General features: G+C 40.7%; 1 protein-coding gene across 5 annotated transcripts in view; it reads right to left on the bottom strand.

Moving 5' to 3' along the window:
- The window catches only part of dach1 (dachshund family transcription factor 1), a 552,234-nt gene extending 533,051 nt beyond the window's left edge, over positions 1–19,183 (bottom strand). For 2 of the 5 annotated variants that reach the window (XM_033023029.1, XM_033023032.1), the window contains exon 1: positions 18,195–19,183. In XM_033023029.1, coding sequence (XP_032878920.1) covers positions 18,195–18,733 — 539 coding nt within the window. In that variant the 5' untranslated portion in view covers positions 18,734–19,183. The remainder of the gene's footprint in view (positions 1–18,194) is intronic. The other 3 variants (XM_033023033.1, XM_033023034.1, XM_033023030.1) reach the window with 2 other exon arrangements.
- Between the last annotated feature and the right edge of the window lie 2,253 nt (positions 19,184–21,436).

Genomic DNA, 21,436 nt, shown 5'->3' with positions numbered 1-21,436 from the left:
ATAATTATCTAATCACGTATTCAACAAATGAAATATGTAAATGTAAGGTAGCTTTGTAAAACAGGCAATGCAATATACAATTCATCAGTCTGTCCAGTATAGCTGAAACAGCGTAACCAGACAATTGTCATATTGCCATGTCACCTTTTATGAAAATAAACTTCTCACAGTCTACCAACTTGAAAATACCTAGGATTTTTAAAAGAAATTTATAACTTCTGGAGCACTGTATTTAATAACCGTTGTAATGTCATCTGTGTTAATCCATCAGAAACTTGGGCCAACATAAGGAATATTAGTGAGTGAAGCAACATCAGGTGGAAAATTCATGTGAACACAAAACTGGTCTGTTTAATCAAACCAGGCAAAAATAGTTCTTGATCATACTTAGGGACTTATCAGATCAAACCATTTCAAAGCACTTCATGCAGTTAATTACTTCTGATGTGTGAAAACTGCTATTATGTTGATGAACACAGCAGCCATTCTAAACCACGATTCTTGCTCAAACTATTATGAGATGAATGCCTAATTAGATATTTCTTGGCGTCGTTATTTGCAGGAAGCATATTGGTCAAAAGACACAGCTTTTAAGTAAAGGTTTAGATCTTAAAAGACCGGCTGAACCATCCAAACAGAAAGATTTGACCTCTGTTTAACATTCTGTCCATTGTACTTCACCTCAAATAATGTATCATTCCCTTGGTACTGCCTTACTATGTCAGAGAGATTATCAGATCTCACTCTGAGATGGAACTTGAAGGTAAAACTTTTCCAGCATGGCCACGAATGTTACAAAGGCCCAGGTTTATCTCTTGAAATGGTTGCCAGTTTACTATCTCATTTTACCATTGATTTTTATGCTGAAATAATAATAGAAATCCTGCTTTAATCTTTGATGTGCTTGGATGGCCTACAGACAAATAAAATCAAGGTTAGTTTCCTTATCCCAATGGAATGCAGCACTGGCTTTGAACTTGTTAATTTGGAAAATATACTGATTAACAATCAACTACTTTAGTCCTATAATCATAGTCTAAGTGAACAGTGTGCTTCCAATTCAGTTTAAATGCATTCTTTCCAAATGCACAAGAAAACATATTGTAACTTTAATCCTTTGGTAAAACCAAGCACTGTAAAAGATCGAGAAATGGCAACTCTTAAAACAACAGACAATGTGCTCATGCAGCTTCACCAACCATGATTTTATGACAGCAGTATCATGGAAGCAGTTGTTCTCCATTGAGAAGATATGTCACATGACTAATTTTTCCACACCCAAAATGTCAGCACAAACAGTTCTCATGGGGTTTCAAGTGAAGAGCATGTCCACACAACGCTTCATACTGCTGGTGATGTGTGAGGATTTGATAAATTGCACCCACCTCCCCAATGTTGAGATGTCATGGGAATGTAAGACTGACTGGCAGGGAGTGCACATTCCAGGGTCTTAGTTACTCATGGAGCTTATTGACCAAGGTTATTAATAGGAACTGCTGGAGGAAAAAACAAGGGCATTAATTCATTTAATTAACTGCTTGTAATCATTTTTGAAGTTATTATTATCCTCCCAATATTCAACCTTAAGAATCAATTGTGAAAATAAAATATTAAGTACATTTGGGAGATGCTACAGAGGAAAGATACTCTATCGAAAACATTTGCGTGTGTAAGGCTACATGAAAGTAGAAATCAGTAATGTGCGTGTTTGACAAGGCAAACAATATTAAAAGTATGTAAAGCATACATTTGTCTCAGTTATAATTTTCTCCAAACTTTCATGGTTCCCATTCCGCTCAAGCTACTGCATGTCAATTGTACAATTTTATTTCATTGCTATGCTCTGCTCCGCAACTACCATTTGTGTAATGGTTAGTGGGAAACAATGCAAAACATTTTCCCAAAGTATCTAGCAACGTTCATCAAAGGGACATCTTTTGCTAACCTTTGTACTCTTCTGTTAATTAAAATTACTTTGTTTTGTAAGTGGGGGTGGGGGATGGGAGGAAGGGGGGTGTTGGAGACAGAGCTGTTCTTGTTTTCACTCTGCCTATGCAATTAGTCATCCAATTTCATTGGGACAATGAAGAGTGACTGCTCTGAGGCCCTGTAGTTGAGACAGCAAACAAGCAGATTTTCTTTCTTTTAATGATTCACGTCCAAATGAAATTAATTTTCAATTCTTCCTTTGTCAGATAGCAAAATTGTCCTGATAAGCAAATCTTCTTTTTAATACATAGCTGGTTGGAATGTTTGTTTGTGGTTATGCCATTTTTTTTTAAGTTTGAGGGGCTTTAATCATTGATAGTCTTGTTTTGAGGATTTAATCTCTTGCAATAATTGACGCACCTTCAAGTTATTTGAACATATATTAAATGTTAGTGCTTGCAAATGATGAATGTCTTTGCAGGGCAGTTGTTAAAATATAAGCACAGGAACAGAAATTAATTTTTGACTAGACATGCCTCCATCATGTGATAAATAACAAACTCAAACAAGGCCTCTAATATAGAAAACCTCACAGTTTTTTTACTTTTTTTGTAACAGACTCAAAGCAATTATATCAGAATAGTGACAATGGCTCAAAACCCATGTAATTTTTTTATTTTAATACCTATCAAAGTGAAAGAAAGTAACAAGGAAAATATACAAGTTTAAAGTAATTTGTGCATTTTAACTCTACCTGAGAACAATTTTCAATGTTTAATACTAAAATCAGCCACTGCCTACATATAATCAAAATAAGAAACAAATCTCTTTAAACCTGAATTCAAAGTTCTCTTTTGTCTCTAATGATACTTTTTTTTTGATCTGGAGAACTTATTCAGAACTTTGAAAAAACAAGGCTACCTTTTCAATCTCAAGAACAAAATTATATGCTGTGGGATGAATGGTGTAAATACCAAGAAGATTTTGAAAATAACTACCTTTAATGTCAAGGAAACAAATTCTGTCCCAAAAATGTTTTGCTTTATTATCTTACACGCTAGCATAAGGAGGGTGGGTGGTCTGCCCGGGTGTTATATTTAGTTATTTGATTGAACAAATTTGAGAACCTTTCAGCTGATCCAAATCCAATTCTGAGCAGACGCCAAGATTAGTCAACTGGGGCTCAGTTAGTAGTGCTTCTGCTTCTGAGCCAAAAGGTTCTGAGTTCAAGTCCCACTTCAGAGAATTGAGAACAAAAAAGTATCCTGAAAATGTGTTGCTCGAGTGAGTGCTGCGCCATCAGAGGTGCTGGCTTGGATCGTCCATTTAAAAGCCAGTGCTTCTGCTCAGAACCAAATTATTTGACCCAACAAACTGTGTGGAATAGCTGAAATATCTCAGCTAATTAGCAATCCAGTGATACTCATGCTCCAACTTAGACTGGAAGTTCTGATTCCTGAAACATAGAAACATAGAAAATAGGTGCAGAAGTAGGCCATTCGGCCCTTCGAGCCTGCTCCGCCATTCAATATGATCATGGGTGATTATCCAACTCAGTATCCTGTACCTGCCTTCTCTCCATACCCCCTGATCCCTTTAGCCACAAGGGCCACATCTAACTCCCTCTTAAATATAGCCAATGAACTGGCCTCAACTACCTTCAGTGGCAGAGAGTTCCAGAGATTCACCACTCTCTGTGTGAAAAATGCTTTTCTCATCTCAGTCCTAAAGGATTTCCCCTCTATCCTTAAGCTGTGACCTCTTGTCCTGGACTTCCCCAACATCGGGAACAATCTTCCTGCATCTAGCCTGTCCAACCCCTTAAGAATTTTGTAGGTTTCTATAAGATCCCCCCTCAATCTCCTAAATTCTAACGAGTACAAGCCGAGTCTATCCACTCCCCCTATGGCAATAATGTCCTTCCTCAGAATTGGAGACCAAAACTATACGCAATACTCCAGGTGTGGTCTCACCAAGACCCTGTACAACTGCAGTAGAACCTCCCTGCTCCTATACTCAAATCCTTTTGCTTGCCAGGTTAACCTTGATCAATATAGTAGGCTTGTGTAGGAAGGAACTGCAGATGCTGGCTTACACCAAAGATAGACACAAAATGCTGGAGTAACTCAGCAGGACAGGCAGCATCTCTGGAGAGAAAGAATTAGATGTTTTGGGTCGAGATCCGAAATGTCAGCCATTCCTTCTCTCCAGAGATGCTGCCTGTCCTGCTGAGTTACTCCAACATTTTGTGTCTATCTTCCATTTAATATAGTAGGCTTGTTCACTTTAATGTAAAGATATAATTGAGGAGAAAATACAATCATTTTCTATTAGTTTATTTGAATTGATTTAAATTGTATTTCATTATTTAATATATTTTTAATTTTTATATTGTTTAAACAAATGTAATTTACTTTTATATTTAACAAATAGTTTTTGAATATTTTTGAACATTGGTGAATGTCACAGACATTCAAAGGCAGTGAGAGTTTTGAAGGCTGGTAGGTTTTTGGTGGAGCTTAAAGAACTGCCACCTCTACTTTAGGGAAGTTCCTACCAGTTACCGTTAGAACACCCATGCATATAGGTAATTCATTTAGTGCTAAGAATGTATTCCCAGGAACAAGTGTTAATGGAATCAGTGCTAAAGAAGGGCATTTAGATGCAGATGTTCACTGATGGTGTTACTGGTCCATGAACCTGAGGCATTACCCTTCCCTTCCTACTGTTGTTCCCTGTTATACCAAGAAACTGATATAGGGCCCACCCCTCTGCTGGCAATACTGCAACACAGTTGGCTGAGTCCATGTGCTGGTGATACTGCCACAAGCAAGATTCTTATTGTATGTAACTATCTGATGGTACCAGCAAAAGGAGTGCATGGCCAGGATTGTAGGATCTTTGATGATAGATGTTGCCTTCTTGAGCCAGCACCTCATGTAGACATTTTCAATGATGGGGAGGGCAGTTTCATTTAGCTTAGTTTAGTTTAGTTTAGTTTAGAGATAGAGCGTGGAAACAACACCTTTGGCCCACCCAGTCCACGCCAACCAGTGATCACCCTAACACAACTTCTATACTGCACACCAGGGACAATTTACAGAAGCCAATTAACGTACAAACCTGCATGTCCTTGGAATTTGGGAGGAAACCAGAGCACCCAGAGAAAACCCATGCAGTCACAATGAGAAAGTGCAAACTCCATACAGACAGCACCCATAGTCAGGATCGAACCTGGATCTCTGGTGCTGTCAGGCAGCAACTCTACCGCCGAGCCACTGTGCCGCGATGGACTGGGCTAAGTTCACCATCTCTGCAGCCTCTTGTGCTCCACTGTGTTGAAAGTGCCTGCTCCACATGTCGGCAGACCGCCCAGATCGTGTGATCTCCTTCCCCACTTCCACTTTCATGTGACAGTTGCTGTAATCTCCCCTTCTCTTCGCTCTGACCATGCAACTCTATGCTGACTGGTTCAATGCCCATAAACCAACAGAGTGGGCAGAGGGGCAGCACATGGAGCAGCTACAGCTAATTCCCCAGCAGTAGTCCCCAAAGAATCATGATGCAGGGTTTCAACCTGAAACTTCAACAAATCTTATCCCTTCCCCCACAGATGCTGCTCGAATCACTGAGCAGATTGGATGTTGCTGTATATTCCAGCATCTGCACTCTCTTGTGCCCAGCAATAACGACGCCCGTGAAAAGCAACCCGGAGTCCTGCGATTGCATGGATTGCCCCAGATCAGTCAACGTTGGCCTTCTTTCACATCATCTGCATAGTAGCTTGCTGGCTCACTCCACACCGAGTCCAATCAATGATGGGGTGACTGTGGCATTGTAGCGGTCACTATTGCATTGCTGCAGGAGTGTCAAGTTACCAGCATAAATGCATACAGCTCAAAAAGTTGCCCTTTAAAAAAATGCATTAAGGTGCATACTTGAAAAATTGAAACTCCCGGCTCACCAGCACCATAATAACCGACTGCATTCGGGACAACACCTATCAAGGAACCTGAAGACTCGCTGGGCCTGGGTGATCAGTGAGATTACAGCGGGAGAATGCACGCTATCACCGGCAAAGATCATAGAGCTCTAGGATCTTTGATCACCAGCTCCAGGCAAGGGCAGTTTGTGAAGTAATGCGATTGGTGAACAAGCTAAGGCACCATCCAGAATAAGAACAGTGTCGTTAGACCAGCCATTTATCCTTCAACGAGCATCCAAAAAAAAAGATTAATTCGTTTCTATCACGTTGCGGTTTGTGGGAGATTGCTGTGCAGAAACAGGCAGCAGGGTGTCGTCACCACAACTGTAACTGCACTTTGAAAGTACGGGCTGACTCGGGTTGAGAACGCCGGGTTTACGGACAACCCCGAGCTCACGTTATGTAATGAAATCAAAATTGGACCTCTCTACCAAGTATTGTTACTGGAAACAGCAGGACTACCGGGTCCCCCCCCCCCCCAACTATTTCCCTCTCTCACTAAGTAGTTATTTTATTATCCGTCTGGTGTGCTTTTGATGCCATTCACTACAATACCATGGAGGAATTGTTACTATATCGAATAATTTGGGTGTGATTTCCGATATACGGACAAAATCGACTTAAGGACGTCTCTGATAATGGCCAGCCAGCAAGTTGGTTTATCGTCCGTTGAAGTGACGTGATAGGTAAACAAGTTTGGGCTCAATCCTGAATGAGAACAGTGTGTATAAAACACACTGGGTTGTTTTCAAAGGCATTATATGAATGCGAACTTTCCCCGGTGATGTCTCATGCCCATAAAACCGAACTCGTTGGATTACTCTTTTTTTCTGCCCCTCAGCACCTTAGTTTCAAATGGTTCCAAATTGACATTTTAAATGCAGAACGTAGACAATCTACACAATAAAAGTGGCGTATTAAAACCCGGTAGTGTTGCATTCTTTCTTTGCAGCTGTGTTTGATGGTATCCTCCTCATTCCATATATCTGCACCGATTCACATGGTCAACGTTGACTCAACGTGCCCCTCCTGTTAGTTCGATGCCTCGTGTACTGAGTGTTTTTCACGCTACTACTCTCATTAAAACACTATTTTATAGCACAGTTCGCGGAACAATTTTGCATTTTAACCTAACAGTGCACACTTTCAACATAGGCCCTGAAATAAAACAGTTGTACTCCTGCCTAATAACATTATCTCCCCTCGTCCATTTGCACGTGTTCTGGGAATTCTTTTTTTCGTAACAGGGGCCTTATATTAAAGCAAAACAAAGTAATGGAAAGATTGCGTCTTCAAAATGAAAACAAAATGTTTTGAGCCATGAAAATAATTTGTCTTCTCCTCCGCAGAAGTAGGTCATCTGGTCATAATTGCAAATCTTGCAATACATCACTGCAGGCCAGCAATGAATCCTGTTTTAATAATGAAACAATGCTTATTGGCATGCGATGTCAGTTTGGCTTAATTCTCTCTAGATTCGGAATAACCAATCCACAATCTGCAATGCACGGACGACACCAGATAAATCACTCTGCTAAATGATAGCCTTGAAGGATCATGTGAACCTCTTTAAACTTCAGCCGTGGATTTCCCAGCGATAGATTTCACATTCTATTTACCAGGCAGGAATTGAAATCTCCGATGGGTTGCATTAAGCTCTTCGGAAAGTCCATCTAAGCGGCTCCCCGGGCACTGGGGAATAATGACTGGAGACCTTTTATTTATCATGTTTTATTTTTTGCTATTCCCACTGCACTTTCCAAAGAACTGCTTAAGCATTTTTTCTTCGATTCGCATTCGTTCTGATATATTTAAACGATTTGATGTCAGTCTATGCCTTCGAAATTGCTGAGTATTAAAATAAAACAATCCGGGTCGTCTATCTTGGCATTAAACAACCATGTTCTTTTACCCATTACGATTATTAATGCTTTAAAAATATTAGCTTGCCTTTCTTCCTCGTGTGAGGTCATCATGCCACTTTGAAAGACCCAGATAACTTTCCTCGTGACTCCATAAATCTCCTAATTTCCTGGCCTCCTTTAATAAATGCAGCCGTGTCTTTGGGACTATGTGCAGTGGCAGTGATGTCCATTTCCAGCTTGCTCTCGATTTGTGTCATTTTCATAATTGTTATGCCAATGGAACTGCTCGTTAGCAAGTAATTGCTAGTGGGAAATATTGTGGTAGCAATTCTAATGTGCGCGGGAAATTATTTTTTTAACCTATTCGTTCATTTATCCAAACGGCTGTTTCTTTAGCAGATTTAAGCACTTTAATTACAGTGGACCTTCTGGCCTTCTATAATAATGTCGTTAAAGCAGCAATTGTGTCAGGGAGTTTTGCTTTGCCATCCTGACGATTCTGTTCATCAAACACCTTGGTTATCATACACCACTGGTTCGTGTTAATCTACCCCTGCCTCCATCCCTCCCACTCCCGCCACCATCTCAACTCCATCACCCCACCCACACCAACCAACCCTCGTGGTTCAACGATCAGAGATCACTCGTATCTGGCCTTCACTAACTTTCATTCATGCTTTAATCATTCCATCGCGGTGGCAAATGCCCAGTGAATTGGCCTCTACTGCCTTCTGTGGCAGAGAATTCCACAAATCCACAACTCTCTGGGTGAAAACGTTTCTTCTCATCTCAGTTAAGGTGCTCCCCCCCCCCCCCCCCCCCCCCCCCTTATTCTTAGACTGTGGCCCTAGTTCTGAACTCCTCCAACATTGGGAATGTTTTTCCTGCATCTAGCTTGTCCAGTCCTTTTATAATTTTATACGTTTCTATAAGATCCCCTCTCACCCTTCTCAATTCCAGTGATTACAAACCCAGTCTTCCCAATATGTCCTCATATGACAGTCCCGCCATCCTGGGGACTAACCTCGTGAACCTACGCTGCACTGCCTCAAATTAGGAGACCAAAACGGCACACAATACTCCAGGTGTTGTCTCGCCAGGGCCCTGTACAACTGCAGAAGGACCTCTTTCCTCCTACACTCAAATCCTTTCGTTATGAAAGCCAACATGCCATTAGTTTTCTTCACTGCCTGCTGTTGCACTTCCCCTTTTCCTAATCTGACACCATTGAGATAATAATCTGCCTCCTTGTTCTTGCCGCTAAAGTGGATAACCTCACATTTATCTATATTATACTGCATCTGTCATGCATCGGCCCACTCACACAACCTGTCCAAGTCACCCTGCAAACTCCTTGCATCATCTTCGCAGTTCACACTACCACCCAGCTTTGTGTCATCTGAAAATTTGCTAGTGTTACTTTTAATGCCATCATCTAAATCATTAAAATATATTGTAAATAGTTGCGGCTCCAGCACCGAGCCTTGAGGCACTCCACTCGCCACTGCCTGCCATTCTGACAGGGACTCGTTTATTCCTATTCGTTGTTTCCTGTCTGCCAACCCATTCTCTCAGGAGAATCAGAGTTAATGATTCAGGCCGAAGATCAACCCGAAACGTTGATCCCGTTCAACTTTCCCTCAAATCTTGTCTGACCAGCAAGCAAAGTGGTTCCAACCTGAGTGGTTGTAAATACAACTTTGCCGGTTGCTCAGATACAACAGGGTGGGAAACAAGCGAGGCTCAAGGGCTTCGAAGAGTGCTCCACGCTACCAAGAAATGGCAATCTTCAGTCTCTCGACAGAAAAGCAGAATGCGCATTAAACTCCTCTGCCACCCAGTTAATGAAAATATTTACTTTTTTTTTGCATGGATTCTGCTAACAGAATGTGAGTTACGTCGGCGTCCATAGAAGCGGTGAGACCTGACCATTTCTTCCGCACTCTGTAACTAGGGATATTTGCAGCTTCGTGCACTCGCCTTGTATGTTACTAGAGTTTGTTTTGCCTTAAAGCGCTAATCGCGGTATGTTGTGTGTTTCTGCTAACCAAAAGGGAGCTAATGTCGATAGAATGGGGGATAGCTGCCTGCGGAGAAGCAAATCTCCTTATCCTTACGTTTGTAATTTCGAAGTGCAAAATAAAGATCCGCAATCTTTCTGACCAGTTGTGAGATTGTTGAATCCTTCCAGAGAGTAAGTTTTCCAGTTGCCTAGGTGACCCACCACCCACCTCTCCTTTTTTTTTAAAATCTGGAGATGTTCTGAAGTCCATCCCTGTTTGCAGATTCCAGCAGAACTCTTCCATGGTAAATTACGGAAATCAGCCTGACTGGTCGCTAATCACGTCCGTGCGATCTCTGATGATAACGTCCTCTCGCTATTTCACATCTCAAATAAAGGGTTAATGCTGGAGCGACATAGCAGTCGCCGCATTTCCGACCAATCGGTAGGCCGGGTTTCAGCCTACCCGGGTTAAGGTTTTTTTTTAACATAAGAAAGGAGCTGTTTCTGACATCCCCGCTGAAATTGTTGACTGCCCACCCCCACAACTCTTTCTCCGGCAAGACACTCGAAGACAAAAGCTGAAATGTATTAACCACAGCAATTCGTCATCGCTCAGATGAAAAGCCAGGGCCAGAGAGCTGGAAAGCGTGTGGACTACCTCCCCTATGCTGAAATATGCTACATTGACATTTCATTGGAACATTCATTCTTATAGCCATGTTATGCTACTCAAAGTTTGGAAATGACTGGAGAGATAGTTTCTTAAATTCCAGCCCTGTCATTTCCAATTTTATGCTTTTTGGTCATGCTTGTATCTAGATTCAGCAACATCTATTCAGCATATCAATCCTAATTAGAGGATCCGCAGCTAGAAAGGATGGGAGATGGGCGATTTGCATAATTTAATCATAAATACTCAGTGATACATATTTCCAAATGCGTTTGTACAATTATCTTTCCACCCTTAGGGCAATCGTATTAATATGATTAGGCAATATTTCTGCAAAAAAAAACAGGCAAGTGTGCACTCTTTTTAACTGCAGCTTAGGGCGATATGAAAAATTAATTAATTTCTGAAGAAAATCAATTTCTGTACGTGACCATATTAAGCACACGCCTAACCAAGACCCGGTTCCTGTCTCCTTCAAGTCTTCTCGGTGTGAGGATGTCAGCTAAGTGATATTGCAATAAAAGGGAGTGGAGATGTGTTCATTTAGAATATTTTGTTTTGGGAAGGGGTAGTCACAATTAACAATCAAATTAAGGTCAGTTGCACACATTTGTGCAAAACGTCCCGCTGATCTGATCAGTCTTCATATACCCGCAGAATGTGCCTTTGGTCACCATAATTGATTTATTCACTAATTCACTACCGAACAGTAATGCATTCAAAAATACATGACAGTGATATTACAATGCAATTAGCAGTCATGGTTTCCCCTCTCCGTGAAAAATTATTTCACCAGGCATCAACTGAATCGTTAACGACAGTGCATTGGACATTTTGAGAAGGTCAGTGCATGAATTGAAGATATTGGCGGCGCATTTGGATTATTCATAGTTGCGAATTACATCCTAAATAGATAGGGAAGGAAGGAAGTGATGTTGAAGGAGTGGGGGAGAGATGGTGGGGCACAAGTAATCCGCCAAGTAAACAAGTAAAATGTGTTTGCGTAGGGGAGGAGGCAGGAGATGGGAGGTAATGGAGTACTACTCAGAATAGTACGGACCAAACACTTGTTTTCCATTGAAGCACGGTATTAATTAATAACATTTTTCTTTGGGACAGCAAAAAATTTGAGGTAAGTGTTCATCACCTCTTCCAAAGTAGCATGAAAATTTTCAGCATGGCAGTTTAAATGAAAAAGAGCACAGGGTATAAAAGTACATGTTGCAGCTCCCGTTCGTTCCGTTGTAGAAAAGCAAAGCGCATTGGTAACTATGAACTTTTTCATTCTATTTTTCCATAGCTGCACCAAAACACTGCAGTGATTGCTGTATTCTTAATCTCTCATACATGTAACAGAATGAAGCTTCCTCATAGACATTATGCCCCTGTTTATATTTGTTCCAGTGAGAGCCTAAATTCCCAATCTACGAAAGCATTCTGAAAATTGGGATCAGACTGCGTCATTTTGTCTTGACTAACATTGAATCAATTTATTAAATTATCTCATATCTGCACACTATATCTCAACACCACTGACCTTACGTTGTTTCTTCCATGTGAATGATTGCTAGCCTAGATGCTGTGTATTTACTATGTTAGCATTCATTTTCACTATACTCTCTTGGATGAAGGGCACATCTCCTCCCTCCTTTGCTAAATCGCAAAGTAAATGTTGGTCTTTAATTGTCTCAACTTTTTTATCTCATGCACCAAAGCGCACCCAAAGCACTGCTGAAGTGTAATCTCTCCTATGAGAGTTGGAATGGCCAGTCCCGAAAATGATCCAAGCACCATAGTACTCTTTGCAATGCAACAATACCAAAATACCACAATAGCTCTGTTATTCCTCACTGTTTCCATAAACATTCCCGTTCTTGATCTTTCCCGTAAGCACTGGACTTCCAGCGTGTAGTAATGTTTGTATTTTCGAATAGAGCAGTCTATCTGAGAGGTTTTGGCTTCCTTAAAAATTAAAGGTGAAGCCAGTAAAGTTGGAGAAATACATGATCTCTACAACTTTACTTTCCATTGATGCTTACAATGGCCAGTCTTGAGTCAAGGGGCAGACTTAGCATTTTTTTCTTGTAACATCTTGAGTTATGTTCATACCATTCACATTTGCAAGCCTATTAAGAATGCATAGGATTTTGGTGCCTGCCTCCAATCTTGAGGTATTTTCAGATATGTGATCACGAAATGTTGCAAACTTTGTTGGACGATCTTCAAAATAAATTACCCAGATGAATGGCATGAATGCTTTAATTTTGGTAGGTCCAACAACTATTTGTATAGGACACCTAAAGATTATCCCATTTTAGCAGGTCCTTCCAAAGTGATTTGATTTGTGATAGTACTTAGAAACCAAAACCTTTCTTATGATACATCTTGGCCACAAATCTATAACCCAGTGGAAACCATCACTGAGTTAGTGAGTCTCTGAAAGACCAATGGTAGCCGGACGGTATTACAAACCAAGAATACAATCTGATTGAAGATGAATTGAATTCTGATTGTGCGTGTAAACAAACTTTCAATTGTGATGTAAAGGTTCCTGAAATAGTCCAGAGCGATTGTGATTGTGATTGATTTCAATCTACCACCACCAGGTGCTTTCAAAAGCAATTGCAGACTTGTGTGTGACAGTATTGGCTAACTACCATCCTATCATTAAACTCCCTTGTGCCATTGTGTTAAAGAAAAGATAGTATCACTACCGCTTTTCCCCCTCGCTCCATATTCAGTAACAATTATCTTTTCCAGACTTATCATTCCCCTATTGCTCAGTACTGATTCATATTCATATACAATTAGGATTCAAACAGCCAGACTTTGCAGGTACATCATATATTTTGTTATGAATTTTGGTTACCATTAGGCAATATGTGAAGATCCACTTATCATGACATCACTTTCTGATGACTACAATTAGAGTTTATCAAGTAGTCTAACATAAAGGTCTGTTTCACAAATCTAAAATTGTGTCAAGATGGAAAATTTTAAAGAATTTTCACCCTCACTCAAGTTCAGGAAAAAAAGTTTTGTAATGGTTTTATCATTGTTTGTTCAATGAGGTCCAAGTAATCTTCGACTATCAAGTTTCCTCACAGTGCTCTTCCTGTTAATAACTATACTCCTTACAATGGCTCCAAAATCCTGTTACATGAAATATGAGGTTTATTTGGTCAAAACGACATAATATAGTAATATTTTGGTTGTTCTAAATCTCTGAAATTTTTAATTTGATACAAGCTTATTGTTACTCAGAAAGTCAAAGTAAAGCTGATTATTGCAGAAAGCACCAAAATGTTAAGGACATTTTTGATTAATGTAATAAAATAAATGCTTACTAAAAGCAGTCCAACCTGCTCAAATACTTGTTGGCAACTTACAATTTGCATCCGTACATTATTCTGATCTTTATTAATAGTTGGCTAATCAGATTTTTTTTTTTTTTAGACAAATATCTTTTTCTCCATGAATCAAACTGTATTTCTATGTATGAGATAAGCCCAACATATGAGATTATGCAGCAATTCTAACCAAAGGCATACTTACCTCTTAGTGTCAGTTGTGGTTTCATTACATATAAACAGAGCTCCTTCCTATATACATTTTACAAAGAAAAACTTAAGTTATGTCACATTCAAGTGACTATGTAAAATATAGCATACCAATTGACTTATATCAAAGTCTGTCACTAGTTTCCTTCCTATTCCTTCCCTCACAGAAGGACCCTTGACCCTATGAAGATTATGTATTGAGCACAAGAGCGCAAGAAAACATGTTAGGTAGTGCATTTAAGATCTGTTTTGGGTTATTCTTTTTGCATCTTGGCATTAAATTGCAGTCTGAGCTGTTAGCAAGCAGGAAAGAGTTATACGTCTCTGGATGCTTGTACATGTAACATTTAGTGGAAAGTTGTTTGTACTCTCTTGATGCAAAACTAATGTGAACACTTTGGACCAAGCAAAGTAAATTGCTGATGTTACTGCAAGTGTCAATTCAAACAAAATACTCTAATTTTCAGTCTCTCACTTTATGCAATCAATTTCAATTGGAATCCAACTACACACATCATGGCAATCTTTACTTATTGGATAATTTGCTGCCTGTTTCTTTGTAGATGTTCTGTTCTACATGACATGTTGCTATTGTCATTGAGCAGATTTGCCTTTCTCTGGAGATTTTTTTCAAACTAGGTGATGTCTTAAAGACTGTCTTTAGGAAGAATAACAATCTTATGTTGGGCAAGCAAGGACTTGAAAGTTCTGTAATCTATTGCTAGATCCGTTATTGCATAGTAAAGATAATACAATATTTTAAGCATGTAAATTGGACATTTTAACAAAATTTTATTTTGGAATGAATCATTTGGTGGAACAAATTTTCATGTGTTAGCATATTTGGATAATTCCTGGAGAGTAAATGTGCTCACGGTCCTAGATTACAGACTCCCAATCATTACTTTAACCAATTTGAAATTATACTGAAGAATATCCAACTGAAGAATATTTTGAAAGTACGACTAAAATTCAATAATGTTTTTTTCTGATTTTCTTTAGGATGTAACATATTTTTAAAATTGTATCATTTGAGAACTGCACACAGAAAATAAGGTTCCAATGACATGTTTTAATAGTAAAATGTAGTATTCTAATTTTGACCAAAAACTAAAATGTACAATGATCTGGCAAACGACTTTGCTAATAAGAACATTTGTACAGTGTGTGCATTGAACAGAATATTATTTCTCAACCCTACAGGGAATGCTCTTTCTTTATGACACCAATGAAATATGATGTAATGCATTTTGTTCAGGCTCACCTAGATTATCCAAATATAGAATGTTATAATTAGCCGTTGATCTGTTGAAATAATGTGTGCAGCATATCAGACAAACATTTCTTGGGTACCGTTACTGAACAGGATTCATACTTTTCTAGAAATTATTCCACCTTGTCTTATCATGCTAATGTTAAAAATAAGTAAAATCAGATTTTTGCACCTTAGTAGTCAGAAATGGGTTATGATGATATATTAGGCAATTTCCTACTATTAAGCATGAAATCATTATTATTTTCATATGCATCTTCAAAAATCTCATTGCTGTTTTTTTAACATATCGTAACCATTCCAATACTGAATGGTTAAGATATATAATCGTAGTCATTGATGATTAAATATGTGCCTAATCATTAACAGCAATAAAAATATTCAATATTACAAAGATTTTCAGACTTCCCGTATTTTGTATTTCCTTGCATCACACGGCTAATTTACGTGATAACTGCATGAGCAAAACTTCCACTCACTATGAAGTAATTCAAGAGGTGCTCGTTGATGTGTAGAGATTTCCATGGTCACTCAGTAATCTAGAAAATGCTTTGACAGTATTTTACACTTATTGGTGGACCAAAATAAATCACTATTATGATTATGAGCTGAGTCAATATGAGGCAGGTTAAGTTATGCTTTGCAAAAAATTATTGAGCCGCTGATGAATTGCATAACATGGACTCATTTTAATAATTTCATTGCCTAAGCTATTTTGATCATCCTGAAGGGTAAATTGATCTGTGGCTCTCTGTGAAACAATGAGCATTAAATGACAGATGTGGCTAAGCAAGATGTTGTAACCTTGTCTCATTGGTTTAAGCTATCCATGGTCTAATTATGCTTAAAACTGAACTAACACTCCCCCTCAAAAAAACCCCAACAAGAATAATTTTAAATTTAAGTTTTAAATCTGTGGAATGATACTGCAGTAGCCAGATAACATGTGAAATCTCTTATAAGGGAGGTTAAAGATCACCCATTTAATCATGCTTTTATCGAAAGCTATGACAACTTTCAACAGAGGTGTCATCAAGGTAACATATTTTGAAGCAACTCTTTCATGAGATAAGATCGTTTTACTGAACATTAGACCGCATTGTTCAGGAAAAGATACCAACACTTTTAATACACTAATGGATTCTTCAGTGAAACATAACAGGATAAGGGATAGTGCATGTTATTGAAAAGTATCAATTTAACTCTGTATTCCTGCAAATTATAAATTTAGCTCTTGCATGAAGTCATTTTGACTAAAAACACGAAACACAGAGCCGGCCCTATTACTTTAGATCAACAGAAACCTGATGAGGGCAAAGGAAGACACCAGTGTGGGTTGTTGTGAATGTTGTCCTTGCAACATGTGATACTGCCAGACTCTTTTAAATTGATATGGATCATTAAAGGGCACAGTACAACGTACACGTCAGAACTCAGCGATGTGCCATATATTCTAAAGCATAAAAAGATCAAAGTGAAGCTATTAATGGGTGGTGTAAAAGCACAATTGTTGGCAGCCATCTGGTACAGCCTGTTATTTTGCAACACATCATATTAGCGAGAATGCACTCAATGGGTTTCTATTACTTGAAACATTTATTCATGAAACCGTACATTAAAAGTAATAAGAAAAATAAGTCGAGCATTTGTGCCGCTTACATCTTATCTCTCTTTGAACTGATGTGGCTAATTATTACTCAAGGATTTAGTAGATTTTTTTTCCCTAAATCAGATTAAACATTAGTTTGAACTAAAGTAACAGCAAAAATGAAGAATTGTGTTTTGAATGATTTCAAAGTAAAATGTACCATGAATATAATTCAGAATTTCCCCGATATGCGTACTCGTTGGAACATATGTTCCTAAGAGGAGACAGACGTGGGCTCATATGGCGATGTGAGCACGGAGTTGTTTAATTGTTCTGCGATAAGGTGTGTGAGGTAGATTGGAGAAACCAGGCGGGGTGTGAAACCTTAAAGTTCTCTTCGGATATCTTTCTCTACTCCATAGAACAGAACATCCCCAAAGTTTCCACGCAAGCTGACTGAACATGTTTTCGCTTGCGTGCATTAGAGCATTACTTGTGAACAAACTTATTTCCTCACATCAGTTCTAACCTCTGACAGAACGAAAGCGAACCATTTAAAACCGCCCTGTGATAAGATTGGCAGCAGCTATTGGAAAGATGAAATCCGATAATAACAGGCGATGAAAGGCTAATTGACCGGAAACATTAATTCGTAGTTCCTTCTCCAGCGATGCTGCCTGACCCGCTGAGTCTTTGCTCCTCTCTCTTTAGATCTAGTCTCTAAACTGGAGATGGGGGGGGGGGGGGGGGGGGGGGGGGATTAAACGGGAAGCGCGTGCTTTTGAGTTTTTATTTTATAAACCTTCATTAGTTCTGGCTACTTGCAGTGGAGGGAGGGAGCACATCAAACAGGTGGCGCTGATAGTGTTAAGAGCGCAGGAACCCGTAGCGTGTTCGCGGAGAAACGCTGAACTTGGATGTGGGTGAAGTGTGTCAGAGTCAGAAGTGTGTCCCGGGGAACTGCTATGAAGAAGTGGCAGGGCAGAGCTCTGAATCTCTCCGGAGAGTCCCGCTGTGAAACTCACCACTTTAACCATGCGATTGGCAAGAAGGGGCTGAAACTAACCAAGCCCTCGCACCCCTCGACCGCAGCCCCCCCCCCCCCCCCCCTCCCCCTCTCTCTTTCTCTTTCAGTGTGAAATGTTATTCTCGCTTTTCAGGAACTTTAGTTCCTGCCGATTTAAAATTAAGAATTAAACTTTCACTTTCACAGTGCTGGGGGGGGAGGAGAGAAGCCTTGGTTGCCCGCGGCTGCTCGCTCTGTCCCGTCCAGATCTTCCTCTGAGGCAGACAAGTCGCAGCGCCAGCGGGCCACTTACCTGGCATTGGTACAGTCGTTGTAGAGGACCTCGAAGTCTTTCCTGGAGATCAGTTTACAGCGGTTGACCCCGGGCTGAATTGCCCCCAGCCCTCGGAGAATGCGCACTTGCTCCACATTGCAGACCACCGGTGTAATATCCAGCCTCTTTAATTTGGTGTAGACAGTGTGAAGTCCCCCGACCAGGTGTTTGAGGAACAGGTCGAAAGCCTGAGGCAAACAGATGAGCTCGTGTCCATCCACGGTGAACGAGGCCACTTTGGCCGCTCGCAGCTCGACCATTTTACACTCGTTGTTCTGCGGTGTGTTCTCCACCGGAGACGGCGTGGAGTAAACCGGCTTGGAGCTCCCGTCCGCTCGGTATAGAGTCTGTGCTGCCCCGGCACCCCCTCCGCCGCCAGTCGCCGAGGACGCAGGAATGGACGAGATGGCCGGCGAGGAAGAAGAGGAAGAAGATGAGGAGGAGGAAGAGGACGAAGGGGTCGCGATCAGAGTCTGATTCACCGGAGCAGGCGGGATCAGAGCCATCGGCGTGGCCATGGTCGCTGGTACATATAGAAATTGGTGAAACACCCAAGCGCCTCAATTCTCCTTTTTATCAGAACCAAGAATCATAGAACAAAAAAAAAGCTCAGTGTTGGCTCTGTATTTGATCAAAGTTGTATTTCTCTCTCTCTCTCTCTCTACTCAGAAGTCCAGCACAGGCTTTGTTGAAGTTATGTTTAAGATTCTCGGAGAGCAGGTCCGCCGGACAAACACACACATACACATAACACACACACACACACACACACATAACACACACACATACACATCAAAAGGAGAAATGACTTGTCACACGGTATCCCGGGGGCGGAGCAATTAAGTTTCCAGTCAGGAATAAATCAAATGGCACCCTTTCCACTCGCATCAGAGAGAGAGAGAGAGGCACGCTGATTCGTACACGAGAATAGTTAGGGATAGAGCGCTTCAAGTGGGACGGAACTAGTTTACGACAATTCGCTTCTCTAATATAATTGCAATGCGAGATATATGTGTGCAGGCATCAACAGTCGGTGTTGGGGATCTCGAAGTCTTTCCTGGAGATCAGTTTACAGCGGTTCATATATATATATATATATATATATGCAGAAAGATAGGGAGAGAACAACTGTCCGACATCTGTGATTCACGCAGCCGACATTGTTTCAGCCGAATACTAATCAAGGAGCAACACATCCAACATTTTGCACCGAATCCGCAACCTCTCCACACAACCCTTCAAAATACAAAACAGACCTCTTCACCCTCTCTTCTCCCACCCCCACCCCCCCCTCCCCATCCAGCCCTCCACCTGAATAAATCAAACCGGATTATTGCACTGAAATCAATGCGTTCACTATTTCATCGCCAAAGATCTGAAGGCATCAATGGATCAACTTTGCGACAACACGATGGGCCGCTTACACTCTGTACTATCTTCGCCGTCAGTGGGGTTTGTTGTGTGTGTGTGTGTGTGTGTACGCGCATGAGTATCAATTTACTTATGAGTAAGAGTGATCCAAGCCACAATCGCTTCTACACCGGGGGCGCATCTATCGGTCTTCTACCAGTTCCTGTACTAAACATGTGACATTAAAGAAAGAGGGGACACAGAACAACAGTAACTATTAAGACGAATCTTACATTGTTGGTATAATCAGCTTTCACACCCAGGAGACAAATACCTGCAGGACCCCCGCTCCCTCTAGTCCCTCTCGGCTCAAGCCTGTCATTTTATATGAAAAGCATGAAGAAATACCAAAGTTATTAAAACACAGCGGGGCAGAACGAACAGGTCAGCCTTTTCAGCGGCCGTCGGGTAAACAATATACCTTAGCCAGGGGATTTTGTCACAGTTAACACACACACAGACAGAAACACACACACACACACACACACACACACACACACACACACACACACACACACCAAGCAAACAACGACACAAGGTCTATACCCAGTGCGTTGATTTTGTACACAAACTAGGCATCACGCCGTATTAACACGACAGGTTGAAATGTAACCATTCTGTATGAGACTAGCGCACGTATTAACAAGTAAACTGGTTCTAAACCATCGTTCGTGGATTTAAAAACAAGTTGGGTGTGTGACGGGGAGTGGGAGATTCTTAACGCGAGACAAGAGTAAAGTTTCTAATGTAAATATGAAAAATATTTTGAGTGGCAGCATTATTGATGCGTGTGTGTGTGTGCGTGTGGGAGGGAGGCGGGTGGTGGGTATTGGGGGAAACCCGCTTCTTTTCATTCCCTTAGCATTTTTTTCTTTCTCAGCGGACAGCTGAGACTCAAAAGTCACGGCTTCTAAAACAGCGTTGGGAATAATTGGAGCTTCTGCTAAAACAATCACATAGAATTCAATGACATACATTTACCCCTCCCCCGTTTTAATTTAGAAAGAGAGACCACAAATTATCTTTCAAAATAGAGAATTGCTGCTCTTTAAGTGCAGAAGCGACAGATTGTGATGCGAAATAAATCAATAAGATCATTTAAAATTCAGCGGCTCCGAGACGAGGTCTTCAAATTGTCCTTTTGTTACGTGCCAAGCTCTAGTCACAGTTTATAGTCTCAACGAGGTATTGTCAAGAACGCTAACTCGACACAATCCTTTTTTTTTGGTGGAGGGGAGGGGGGGAGGGGGGGGGGGGGGGTTGGAGATGGGATGGGAGGGAGGGGATTGGTGAAGGAACATTTGAACAAACTGCTGAGTTATTCACTACTGGTTATTCACTACTGGACCAATGGTTAATTGATGCGGGACTCATTTATATTCATAAACAAATAGAAATCTCCCAGAACAGAACCGTTGGCGTGCATCTGGGCGCAAAGTTCCCCGTTTGTTTTGTTTTTCAACAGGTCGCCGCGCACACACATCCACTCTCTCTCTCTCTCTCTCTTTCTCCCTCTCTCACACACACACACACGCGCGGTATTTTAGTCTTACTCGATGTAATTCGAAAGATTCGGTGTACGGAGAGCGTGTCCCGTTACGTATATTTCCCCCCTAAACGTGTTTGTCATTTTGCAGAGGCTTGTACATGCAAGATCAGAAGCTGTGAATAAACATGGCTTAATTCCCAAAGCAGCTGACAGTCAAATATGAAGTTCATTTAAATGGTGACCAGAAGAAGCTCATGATTAATAGATGCAAGTGTCGGACTGATATTCCAGGCACGACCCAATGGTAATTGTATTTGCTTTT

The sequence above is a fragment of the Amblyraja radiata genome, chromosome 6, assembly GCF_010909765.2.
Source record: "Amblyraja radiata isolate CabotCenter1 chromosome 6, sAmbRad1.1.pri, whole genome shotgun sequence".
Classification (NCBI taxonomy): domain Eukaryota; kingdom Metazoa; phylum Chordata; class Chondrichthyes; order Rajiformes; family Rajidae; genus Amblyraja; species Amblyraja radiata.
Note: the sequence above shows the minus strand (reverse complement) of the source record. Positions and strands in the feature narration are given on the sequence as shown.